Genomic DNA, 12,757 nt, shown 5'->3' with positions numbered 1-12,757 from the left:
GTCCTTTCAATATTTAAAAACAGTTCTCATATTTCTTCTTGGGTTTTTTTTTTCTCAAGGCATGTTATCACCACTTCCTTCCACTGTCCCTCACTGTCATACTTAATCTTCTGTGCACATTTCAATGTGCCTCAGGGAAATCCATCTCTATTGAGGTGGCCTGAACTAAACACAATATTCTACATGTGGTGTGATCCCAGCAGACTGTAGAAGAGTTATTGCTTTGTCCGTGGATGATATTAAAAATCTATTATTAAAGATTAAGATACGTTTGAGATTGTAATATACATGTGATTTGAGTCATATTAATATTACTGTCAGCTAAAGTCCCAAAATTTTGCTTATATGAGCTCCAGTAAGCCACATTTTCCCTGTCATATAATACATCATTTTTTTTCCCCCCCTGTGGAAATTAGCACTGCTATAATTACTCCAAATCCCAAACAAGTCATTTAGAAATGTTAATTCTGAAAGGTCTCTACAATCTTAATGATAATTTTTACTTCTGACTCATTTGCCTGACAGTTTGGCCAGAACTTCACCACTTTCATTGGATTAGGCGCAGGGGTGGGCAAACTTTTTGACTTGAGGGCCACAATGGGTTCTTAAACTGGACAGAGGGCCGGAACAAAAGCATGGATGGAGTGTTTGTGTGAACTAATATAAATTCAAAGTAAATATCATTACATAAAAGGGTACGGGTTGTTTTTTTTTTTTTTTTTTTTAGTTTTAGTCATTTCAAACGGGCCAGATCCGGCGCGCGGGCCGTACTTTGCCCACAGCTGGATTAGGGGCTGCCTGCCCAGTAAGCCCGAGGAACTGTGGCAAATGTTTATTTCCTCGAAACCACATGTTATGAAAATGTCTCTCTACAAGCTGTAGTAAGAGATCATTACGCTGGTAACCCAGTGTGCCAACGATATCAGCAGCTTTTTAAAGCCAATAAAAATGATAGAAATATATGCTGTCAGTTTTTCTCAAGAAAGAAAAGATGAATGGATGTGTAAGATGGGAAAATATAATTGTCATTTTAAATCATAAAAACTGAGTAAAATCTTAACAGAACAGTGGTCTCTCTTCTTTCTTCTTTGATTTCTCCTCTTTCTTAGGTCCACTTTGAGAAATTAGTATAGGGGAAAGAATGTTGGGGTAGCTTTCTCAAAAAAAGGAAAACAAGTCTAGACAATGTTATCAGTCACTGACTCCGGGAACAATGGAGTCAAGTCACAGAGTAGAACAAAGGATGAAGCAGAGCCCGGAGGAAAAGGCTATAAAGAACCTTATCTAAGGCCGGTGGTTAAGCCCAGTCATTACACAGGTAGGGGGAACAGAGCTCCTCTGTTTACAAGGGCTAGACAAGGTCACAAGTATCTTAATGCCCTCCTGTCTTCTTTCCCAGAAAATATGTTACATACATGAAAATGAATATACATACAGCATTAATATCTTGATTCTAGTGCCAGTTAGATTCTTATGTTTTACAATTCAGCTTGTAATTCAAAAAAAAGAAGAGAGAGAGTGAGAGAGAGAAGGAAGAGGGTGGGAGGAAGGAAGGGGGAAAATAGAAAAATAAAGAAAGAGAAAGGGAAGAGAGGGAGAAAGAAAATTGAAATTAAGGTTTAAATTGCCTTCGTTGAACACTGCTTTTTTTTTTTTAACTATCAGCGGAACATTGCACATGGCAGGCTGGCTCTCGAGCAGCCATGCCGCAGCTTCCTCCGGGTTTGCTTTTTCTGCAGGTCTGGTGTGCCCTCGGGTACCACCAACCCAGCGCGGCTCCAAGGCTGCAGGTTGAACACTGCTTTTAAATGACAGATTCCTACAAAATGAATTTTTGTAAAACTTTTTAAAATCTATAAAATGTTATTTCACTTTTCATAATTCTACTGGGTTGAGTAGCAGGTATAAAGAACTATAGATGGGACATAAGAGAAATGGAATTAAGCCCTGAAAAGTAAAACCCGAAGGGGCGGCTCTGTGAAATGTGACTCTCCTGAACAGATGTATGAGACAACTGGGTGAGCAAACTTGCTGGGAGGAATTACTTAATTCTCAGGTACTTACCAATTGGATAGAGCTGCAAAATCTCTTCAGGACCAAGTATAGATACTAAATATTAAAATTAAAAGACTCTAAATACACATGTGGTAGAAGTTTTTATCAAGTAGGTATGGGTTTGAGATACGATAAATAAAATTCCATCCTATATTAGAGTGGCATGAGGGATGAGGAGAGTCATGCTCAGCTCACCTTGGTGCCAAGTTCAGTGCCCAGTAGAAGCCACAGCAAATCAAAATCCACAGATTTCAAAGACCTGAAAGGGCTGGGTCAGTTTCATGTAGCCCATGCTCTCCATTATGTGGATGAAGGAGCAACGCCCAAATACATGTTGAGTGGCCTGTCCAACCAGGTGATACCCTGGTCTGGCAGAGCTAGACAAGGAGACAGATCTGACTGTCAGTGGTTTTAGATGATCTCTTTCCCTGATACTCTAACACAGGGGTCCTCAAACTTTTTAAACAGGGGGCCAGTTCACTGTCCCTCAGACCGTTGGAGGGCCGGACTATAGTTTTAAAAAAAACTATGAACAAATTCCTATGCACACTGCACATATCTTATTTTGAAGTAAAAAAACAAAACGGGAACAAATACAATATTTGTATTTGCATGTGGCCCGTGGGCCGTAGTTTGAGGACCCCTGCTCTAACATGACCTGTTTTCTTGTCTATAGGACCCAAGAATGACTTTTTAAACTTCTTTTTGTTTAATTTTTATTTATTGACTTGAGAGAGAAATATGAAGGGAGAGAGAGAGAAAAAAACAATGATTTGGTGTCCCACTTATTTTCTTGTATGTGCCCTGACCGGGGATTAAAGCCACAACCGTGGCATATTGGGACAATGTTTTAGCTGACTGACCTACCAGGCCAGTGCTATTTTTAAACTCCTTTTTAAAAAAAAGTGTATAGGAAAGGGAATAAATAATGCTCTTCAAAATTATCACAAGGTAATAAGAATTATTTTTTCAAGGCCTTAATGAGACTATAATAGAAATATTATCCCTTCGTCTGGCCTTCTTGGCCAAAGAAACATGCCGACCAAGGTGCAAAGTCAAGCAAAAGAAATATAAACATGATTTAGAATACACTTTAAGAACCAAAAGCAAGTCATTTTAGTAAATATATATCCAAGTATTCTCAGTTAGGGGAGAACAGCTAGAATTTTACTTGGCACAATCTGAAACTCAAAAAAGTAGGAGAAATTACTTTGGGGAATATTGAAGCTGGATTTCAAGAAAGGCACCAGGAAAGTACCCTTCAGGACCCCTCCTGCCTGGGACTGACCTGCTATCCTAATCTTGACATCCCAATAGTTACATCAGACTCTGACGGTTTCAGTTTTCTAGGTCTGAAAAGAAGCCTTGGCGACTAGCTTGCCCCAGGTGGTAATGGGAGTGGTGGTTGTTATGCAGAAATTGTTCTTCACCTGAAATGTTATCGTTGTACAAATACCTCTTAAATTATCTAGCCCTTTGCTTGATATTTCTCTGCTCATGACTGACCTTTCAAATAGACATTACATAATTGCATGCCACTCTTAGTGATAAAGTCAGAATGACTTTATTCTCTGTGGTAGCCCCAGAACCTAGTACAGTGTCTGGCACACAGCAGATCTTCAGTACATGTTTGATGAGGTGCATCAAAGTAGAAGGGGACTCAAGGGAAGGCTAGGGCTACAGATTTCTGGAAACAGGCAGAACGGAGAAAATTTGCCTGCCATGTTCTTTTTTCCTTCCACTAAACGCCTTCCCATTGAGACAGGCCTAGGCTATGTATTGAGTTGATAGACAGCTTTGTAATGACTTCCCCCAAGGTATACTTGCATCTCAAAAAATAATGAATTAAAGGAATTTCCCGATGGAGAAAAGGATCTGTGGTGTGGGACCAAGGCCTTTGTTTTCAACTAGAATTCATCCCATCTTTGGAATTGGAATTGTTTCCTGACTTTCACTCTCACTATCCACTTTCCCAGCTGTGTACTTGACATTTCCGTTGGATTCTCACAGATGCCTTACCCCAGCATGCCCTAAACATACCCCTCCAAGTCAGTGTGTCTTCCTACCCTTCTCCGTCTCAGTAAATAGGTCTATTACCCAAGTCAAAACCTGTGGTTAGGTGTCATTTCTCTGTTTTTACCACTCATACCCAGTCCATCAGCAAGTCCTATCAGTTCTACTTCCAGAATACATATGAGTTCTCTCTCCTCTGCACTTCCATGGTCACCCCCCCCCCCCCCCCCCCCCCGCGTCATGTCTCCCATAGAATCCTGACTGCAGGAGCCTCTTCCCAGGGCTCCACTTCCACTCTCACCCACAGACCAAGCTGTCTGTACAGCGCCCTCGGCAATCTTTCATAAGTATATGTTGTACCATGCTATTCCATTCCCCAGCTTAAAACCCTCCAGAGCATAGAGTTATAGTTATGTTTTTGAGATTCATCCCATGCTGTTGCATATAGCTATATTTTATTTTCATTTCTATGTAATGTTGCATTGTCTGCCTATGCCATAATTAAAGGATCCATTCTACTATTAATGGAAATGTTTCCAGTTTGCAAACAAAGCTGCTACGAATCTTCTTATATATGTTTCCTGGTACACATACGTGTGCCTTTCTGTAGGGTAGGAACCTAGGATTGTAGTTGCTGGGTTGTGGAGAATGCAAAGACAAAATTCATCCAAGTCCGCTAAGAGTGTAAAAGTATATTGTGAGGTTTTGTGTTTTTGTTTTTTAAAAACAAGGAGAGGAATATCGTAAAGAAAGTGATTAATGATGGGAGGAGGCTGTGACTGGGATGAGGATGCGGGAGGCTTCTGACGTGCTGATGTTCTATTTCTTAACCTGGATTAACAGCTTGTTAAAATATACATTTACATGTTACATAGTTATCTGTGTAGTTGTTGTATTTCATGAAAAAAGTAGGCACCCCCCACAAATAATACAGATAAACCCCAAAATAGCACAAATACACAACTGAAATAAACATCTCTCGAGGCTTTACATTGCACTTAGGAAAAAACTCAGTCCCTTTCTGAGATAGGTAAGTCCTATGTGGCCCCTGGCTCCCTCTTTTCCACTCTCCTCTCAGTCACACTTTTTTTTTTTATTTCTTTCTAATGCTCATCTCAGTGTCTTAGTCATAAATTTCAGGGGCAGCAATATTTTCCTGTGAAGGGCCAAAGGTAAATATTTTAGCATTTTCAGGCCACGTGGTTTCTGTCCCAGTGACTCACCTCTGCCTTTGTTGCACAAAAGCTGAGAAGACAAAACCTCTGCACATGGGCGTGGCTCTGTGGCAGAACCTGATTTACAGAAATAGGAGGCAGGCTGGATTTGGCCCAAGACTGTAGTTTTACAATTTGTGAGTAATTTTGTTTCTTTTCTTCCAAACTAGACTGTTAGCCCCAGGGGGGCAGAGCTGTCTTTGTCACTGTCCTAGAGGCCCTCATTCCTGGATGAGTGTGTTACTGGTCAGCCTCCACACATTTCCTGTCTCTGTCCCTCCTCAGGATTCCAAATCAGTGAACACTCTCAACATCAAAAACAAGCTACTTACCTGTCTATGGAGCCCTTTCTATGGGCGAGGCCTTAAGCTACATACATTTCATGTGTGATGTCTCTTAACACTCACAGTGATTCCCCTAAGGTAGAGCCATTGGTTTTTCCCACTTTCTAGAGGTGGAAAGTTAGTTCCATCAAGGAAGACACTTGATTAAGATCATAGTCAGTGCAGGGCTTATACTCAAATCCCTGTCCTGAACCTCTGCTCTCACCTCAGGGGTGCCTGCTAGTTTAGGGAACAGTCCCACAACTGTTGGGTTACTATACGTTTTAAATGAGAGAATGTATAAAGGGGTTAGCCCAGAGACCTCAGAAACATTAATTACCAGGTACCTTATCTTGCTTAATTTTGTCGAAGTGGTTGTGGGCATTGCCTGTACCATTATTACTCCTGATTTTCACTCAGTCCTAATTTAAAGTGTTGTTAGTCCTAATTTCATCAAGGAATCTGAGGCTCAAAGAGTTTAAGATATTTGTTCAGGACCACATAGTAAGGAATTTGGAATTGGATTTTTGTTTTTCTGCTTTGACTTTCTACTCAATGAGATGCTGTAAGGGAAGAGTAGATAAAGTGACGAGGAATTTTGAAAGAAGGGGAGATCACTGAAGGCCTCAAGAAGGAACCATTTTAAGGCATAGATAGAATCTGGACAAACAGAACTTTTGGGGGATAGAGGGTGGAGATTGGAAAGACGTGTTCCAGATTCAGAAAACTTTTTTTGGTTGAAGTGTCAGAGACAGAGAAGCGGAGGCCTCCACGGCAGAGCCCAGCACGCACTGGCCTGGATGCGGACCCCAGGGCAGGGCACGGGGAGGAAGAGAAATGTTCTAGAAAACCCTGGGCGCATTGACATTTAAGAGAGGGAGGAAGAGGAATGCTAAAAGATATGGGAGAGGGAGTGGGTGAACAGAGGAGGGGGAAACCAGAGAGTGAGTTCTTGTGGAAGCCCTGAGAGGACCTCCCCTGGGAAGGTCTAGTCAGATGAGCACAGGCAATAAGCGGCTCCCTGGTGACCTCAGCATCTGACACGCCCATGACATTGTGAATGTAGACTCAGAAGTAGTTCTAATGCAGGGGAGAAAGCTCAGACAGTGAGTGTATTTTTTCCCCCCAAGAAGCTTGTGGAATGGGTGGCAGAGGGATTGTCTTAAGAGATGGCACAGAATTAAGCATGCTTATTGGCTAAGGACAATGGGCTGTTTTTTCATTTGCCCAAAACACATTGTAATTTTGAGCATGCTTCTCCCCCTCACCCCTGCCAAATTATCTTAATCTCTGCCCATCTATGTGGAAAGCCTGACCTGCTTCGTATGGAAGTGGGTCTAATCTGACCACCTTAGTTCCCTCCCCTCCCCCTGGCTTCCTTACTACAGAGAAGAAAGGGAAGCATCCGCACTGAGGATGAAGGGCAGAGAGCTGGGAATAGGAGCGGGCAGAGAACCTGGGGACGACAAATGGGAAGGGTGGTCTGACCATCTGGGCCAGAACCACAGTGAGAATGAGAACTGACAACAGGCTTGGTATCTTTACCTTGTATATACACATCTTTTAGGTCAGAAATATAAAAAAACAAAACAAAAAGCAGGTGTGTATTGCCCTGCAGAGTGGAAGGCACTTTGGATACAAGAGCAGGAAGAGGCCAAAACCTTGCCCACAAAGTATACAGGGTACCTGGGGACAGCGCTCATGGTTCTGTTTTTCACATACGGTCCGGTCCTCAGGCACCTAAGTAATGAGCTGAGACTAAGGAGGTCCGGCTTTGGAGTCAGGGATGGATAAATCACTAAGACAGAATGACTAGAAGAAAGAACCAATTGGCAGGACACTGCCACCTTGAATTTAGCTACCTCATTTCTCTGCAAGTAAGAACCAACATTTCAGTGCCTGAAATGGGCTAGTTTGTGGCTAGTAGTTTATTCATCATCTAGTCATCTTACAAGTGGCATAGGTTTTAGACCATGCGGAGGGTGTAAGTAACCTTGCAGCCCTTCCTAGCTGCATTCCGGTGCCCGTCTTAGGAGTTCATTTGACCAAGTCGGTGAGTGTACTGTCCACTCTTATTTAGATGGCTGAGGAGAAGTTCTGGATTAGGATTAAGGAATATTGAAAAGAAAATGAAAAATGATAGCTTCTATCACAACATTGTCTCTTTCTACCTCTTCACAGGAAAGACACTAGATTCTTTTGCTTTTCTGGGATGAGTTTGTTTATTAACCCAGCCGAGATCACAGGGGACATTTTTCATTGCCACGTCTGGAAAAGTTCCAACACTGAGTCATGCTTGCGTGCTTTAGCAACTCTATCTAGCCTGAATGAAGGAGCAGTACACTGCTATGCAGCTTTTTTAAAGAAGCACATCTAGCCACAAAGAACAGCACCATGTTCAAGAGTAAAGAAGCGAGTTGACTTTTATTCTCTTTTAAAAAAGACAACTCGGCCTGAGCAACAAGAGTCGTTTGTTCTGTGGGACAACAGCAACTTGTTATTGTCTAAGAGATGTGCCAATTTTGCCATCCGAGCCTGCTTCCTGGTTGGCCACCTATGAAGCCAGGATCTTCTGAGCATATAATGCCAGAGAAGGGAATGAAAGACCGCGGAGGCTGGCCCTCCCACAGCGGCACAGGAATCCCCTAAAATGACACACACTTCTTCAGCCTTCTTAAGACCACCTGTTCCACTCATGGCTCATCTCAACATTTTCTCAACTTACCCCATTGTTCTCATATGAAAAAAAGGTTATATTCCAGCATTTAGTTTATGTGTTGAAAGAACCCCCTCCTACTGCCAGAAGGTGCTGGAAAACAAATGGTTAAAGCGAGACCCCAGTATCTGCTCATTCCTGACTGGGAGGGCAAGTGGAGGGTGCAGGGGGCAGGACAGAACGCTCACTCCATGCTTGACCTTGGGCTTGGGCCATCAGCCTCTCTCTGAGTCTCCAACCATCTCAAGAAGGTACTGGAGTCATGAGCACCTTCTGGGCCTCCAGCCAAACACAAGTGCCTGTGCTACACACAGGAACGCCTGAAGCAAAGGGCACCATTCCGTCACCTGCACATCCCCAGCTTCCTGGTACCCATCTCTCAGAACATTCAGAGGAGGCCTTGCTTAATACAAGCTCTTGATCTCGAGTGCAAATTGCAAAGTGAAATATGTGCAATCCGGAATCTAAGTAACTTTCCCATTAACTATTGTGTGACTCCAAGAAAGAATTAGACTTCTAGACCTAAAGTTTGAGTGGATCCGGGTCCTAAACTTATTGTATTCCTCTTCCTTTCTGCTCACATTTCCTTGCTTTTCTGAGAATGTCAATATCAGGGGGTTGAGAGAAAAAGACATGGGAGCAAATATAGTCATTTGGATTCTCCATGGTGAAAATCTATTGTCTAAATATCAGTGGAGAAAAACATCTTTTCAGTAAGGCTTTGAATTGATGGAAAATAATTTTTCTTCAAAGCTTTTTTGCATTTTTATGTTTCTTATTTGAACCTTCAAAAAATAAAATGTGCTGGCTCTTATTTGGTTTATCTCTAACGAGGTTAGTAATACCACACGGAGCTGCTGTGAAGATGAAAATAAATAAAATATATGAAAGATTTATAACAGTGACTGGCAGATAGTAGGTGCTCATTAAATGGCAGTTCCTCTTTTTTGTTGTTAAATGCATACAACTACTTATCCTGCTTCATACTGCAGAATGAGAATTAGGGAATAAAGCAGGAGAGGAAAAGGGAGAACTTTGAGATTTTGGGTCTTCGGGTAGAAAAATATATATAGGTGAACAAATAATTGAATTTTAACAACTAATGAATATATATGGTATGTTGCTTGTCACTTGGATAATATGGGTTCTAACCTAGACTCTACCACCAACTAGACATGTGAGTTTTGAAAAATAACCAAACCTCTTATGAAAAAACCACTATTGGTTTTTTCACCAGTAGAAGGAAAACAATAGTACCTGCTTCACAGGGTTGAGGGTTATATGAGACATGCATATAAAATGCTCAGTTAGCACAATGTCTAGCATATACAAAGCACTAAAATCGTAGCCAGCAGGAGTCGTAGTACAGTTTTGTATTATGATTTGTGCCCTGATCTTAACATTTTTACTAGAAACTAAATGCTTCAAAGGCAATAGTTGGCTTTACTCATAACATAAGTACCAGTCCAGTGCTCTACTGTCCTACTACTGAAAGTGTGGTTGCGGTCACCCAAGAGTTTGTTATAAATGCAGGATCTCAGGGTCTCCCTTGACCTGTGGAATCAGTATCCGCATTTTAACAAGGTCTCCAGGTGATACAAATATATGCACTGAAATTTGGAGACACTCCACTCGATTCATTGAATTCAGTTGCTAAAGCTGATGTTTTACTTATTCTATTAATTCCCACCAGGAAAATAGATTTAATTCTGTAGAAGCAATACCACCATTAGAGACTTGCCATTCGTTTGTAAGGATCCTTTAGACAGTGTTTATCAAAGTGTGGTCCCTGGACCAGGAGCATCAGATTCACTTGGGGTCGTGTGATGCTAACACATCCTACAGGTTGAGAACCACTGCTTTAGAACACTGGGAAACTGCCAGAAGTACACGAGTATTGTGTATCTCCTTTCTACTTTAGTTCATTTCTTCTCTTCCATCTCTTAAAGATGTAAATAAGGTCAGATATCTAAAATACTGAGTTTCCTATCCATGTTTGCCAGATATTTGCCAGTGCACATACACATCTTAGTATCTACCTGGCAGATCTTTATATGTCAAAATACCTTTTCAGGTGAACGAAACACACAGCCTAATTACTTGCCTGCAGTCCCTGTTTTGTTTTGTTTTGTTTTAATTTTATTCGTTTTTTGAATAGGTGGTAGATGCACATGGTATAAAATTCCCAAGGTACAAGAGTTGTCGGTGAAAAGTAAGTCTCCCGTCTTCTTGTTGCTTTGGTAATATAGTTGCCATCTCCAGATGCAATCACTGAACTTTCATTGCACACATTTACTGAGCATGTACTATGTGCCAGGCACTCTTCTGGGCTTTGGATACAGAAATATATAGAAAAAAAACCCCTGTCCTCACGGAGCTTACATTTGGTTACCAATCTCTTACAGTATTTATTCAATAGCATAGCATATTGCAGTAGTTAAAAGTAGAGCTGTGTATCAAACCAACTGATTTTGAATTTGATTTTCCCCACATTCTCAGTAATCTTACTCTTAGTGTGAACTGGGTTATATCTTGAAATAGAGATAATCATTCTATTTTATAATATCATTGTGAGAATTATATGAAATAATACTTATAATGCACCAAATAGTGCCTAGAACATAGTAAATGCTCAATAAATAGCAGTGTTGATTTTAATGATGTGATCTCATTCTACTTTTCTATTATGTACTCAAGAAATGGCTAAAGGATCTCTTTTCCCAACAGTTTTCATTTCCTCTCTCTGCTGTGTGGTGATTTAAAAAAAATTATCACTTTTCTTACAACAAGTAAATTTAAATCTCCTAAATTCTGATCATTAACTCCTTATCTGTAAGACTCTGCTGATTTCTAGTAAGAAACCAACTCATAATAAATCACTAGAGTATAAAGGTTGAGTTCCTCTTTATTTTTTCTAATCTAGCTTTTAAAAGATCTTATGTAATTTGGACGTCTTGTATTAATCATTTAAGGTTTTTATACTTTTTTTAAAAAATATATTTTATTAATTTTTTACAGAGAAGAAGGGAGAGGGATAGAGAGTTAGAAACATCGATGAGAGAGAAACATCGATCAGCTGCCTCCTGCACGCCCCCCAGTGGGGATGTGCCCGCAACCAAGGTACATGCCCCTGACCGGAATCGAACCTGGGAACCTTGAGTCCGCAGGCCGATGCTCTATCCACTGAGCCAAACCGGTTCGGCTATACTCTTAATTTCAACTTTATAATATTACAAAATTTATACCTCGGGGAGATTTCTGCATTTCACAGCAGAGGAACTAAGCAAAGTTTCTGACAATATAATTTGGTTTAGTTACCTTAAGGAACTTTCTTTATGATTCTAGTCCTATCTAGATGGGAAAGCAATTTTCAACTCCTGGAAAAGTAACAAAAGTATTTCTTGGTTATGGGCTTAAGGGGGAAAAGAGTAGAAGAAAATCACATGCAAAAATAAATAAATAGATAGATAGATAGATAGATAGATAGATAGATAAATAAATAAGAGAAAAAAGAACTCCTGGGACATGAAAACACTTCTAAATATTGGGCCAAGAACTGTTTCCTCTGTTCAGCCTAAAAAGGAATGTTAGTGGGCATAATGTAAGAATGCAAGGAACTTGGCTTAGGTATATGTATTCCACCTTGTACTGACACTGGACCGTTGACATGAAATCTAAAAAGGAATGAGGGCACACCAATCGACCGGCCAGTTCTGATAATCCTTTCATGTATGTATTATCTTTCTTTCTCTCCTCTGTCCTTTATTTTATTTTGTATTCTTTCCTGGTAGACAAAGTGTATGAAGCTTTGAAAGTTTGATTGTGGTACAGGAACCTCTTCTCTTAGCCTGGTCATGATAGAGGAGGAAGAGGAAGAGGAGATAGCCGGGGCATTGAAGTGCCTCTGAACAGCTTTCGTTATTTGGTTAATGGTGAGATCAAAGTCGACTTGAGGTGTTTTGTGTTCTTTTAACATTTTCCAGCCTCTGGTGTTATATTGTCAGAAATGGATTAACAAAAAGAACATCAGTGCTTCTAATTTTGAAAGGCGTAAAATCAATACTAAAAAAAAATGAGGCCTCTAGTGGCATTTACCAGTGTACTTCCCCTGGACTTGTCAACCCTAATCATATAATGCACTCCGGAGCTAACTCTAACCCACTAGGGATGCATTAGGCAACCAGTGTGCGACCTCTTTGGCTTACCTTTGGACCTTCTCATTTCTCATTGTGCTCTGTTTCCACTAATTATTACAATGTAACGACCCATCTCTAAACTCAGCTGCATAATTTATTATTATTATCTCCCGCGGTTGTGTGAGTTGACTGGGCTCAGCTGGGTTCTGGAGATCTTTCATGACATTACAGTCAGATAGCAGCCGAGGCAGGAATAACATGGCAGGGTGTTCAATAGGGTGTCTTTATTCAAAGGTCTGT

General features: G+C 40.8%; 1 protein-coding gene and 1 non-coding gene across 5 annotated transcripts in view; one reads left to right on the top strand and one right to left on the bottom strand.

Moving 5' to 3' along the window:
• ANK3 (ankyrin 3) overlaps positions 1-12,757 on the top strand; it is a 461,267-nt gene that overhangs the window by 353,017 nt on the left and 95,493 nt on the right. For 2 of the 4 annotated variants that reach the window (XM_036336813.1, XM_036336812.1), the window contains exon 24: positions 10,480-10,533. The exons of the other annotated variants lie outside the window; for them this stretch is intronic. In XM_036336813.1, coding sequence (XP_036192706.1) covers positions 10,480-10,533 — 54 coding nt within the window. The remainder of the gene's footprint in view (positions 1-10,479; positions 10,534-12,757) is intronic. 4 annotated transcript variants of the gene reach the window in all.
• On the bottom strand, positions 1,645-1,793 carry LOC118670428. Its single transcript, XR_004972323.1, has one exon.

The sequence above is a fragment of the Myotis myotis genome, unplaced genomic scaffold (genome assembly GCF_014108235.1).
Source record: "Myotis myotis isolate mMyoMyo1 unplaced genomic scaffold, mMyoMyo1.p scaffold_m19_p_15, whole genome shotgun sequence".
NCBI classification, from domain to species: domain Eukaryota; kingdom Metazoa; phylum Chordata; class Mammalia; order Chiroptera; family Vespertilionidae; genus Myotis; species Myotis myotis.
This window is presented reverse-complemented; position numbering and strand designations above follow the sequence as displayed.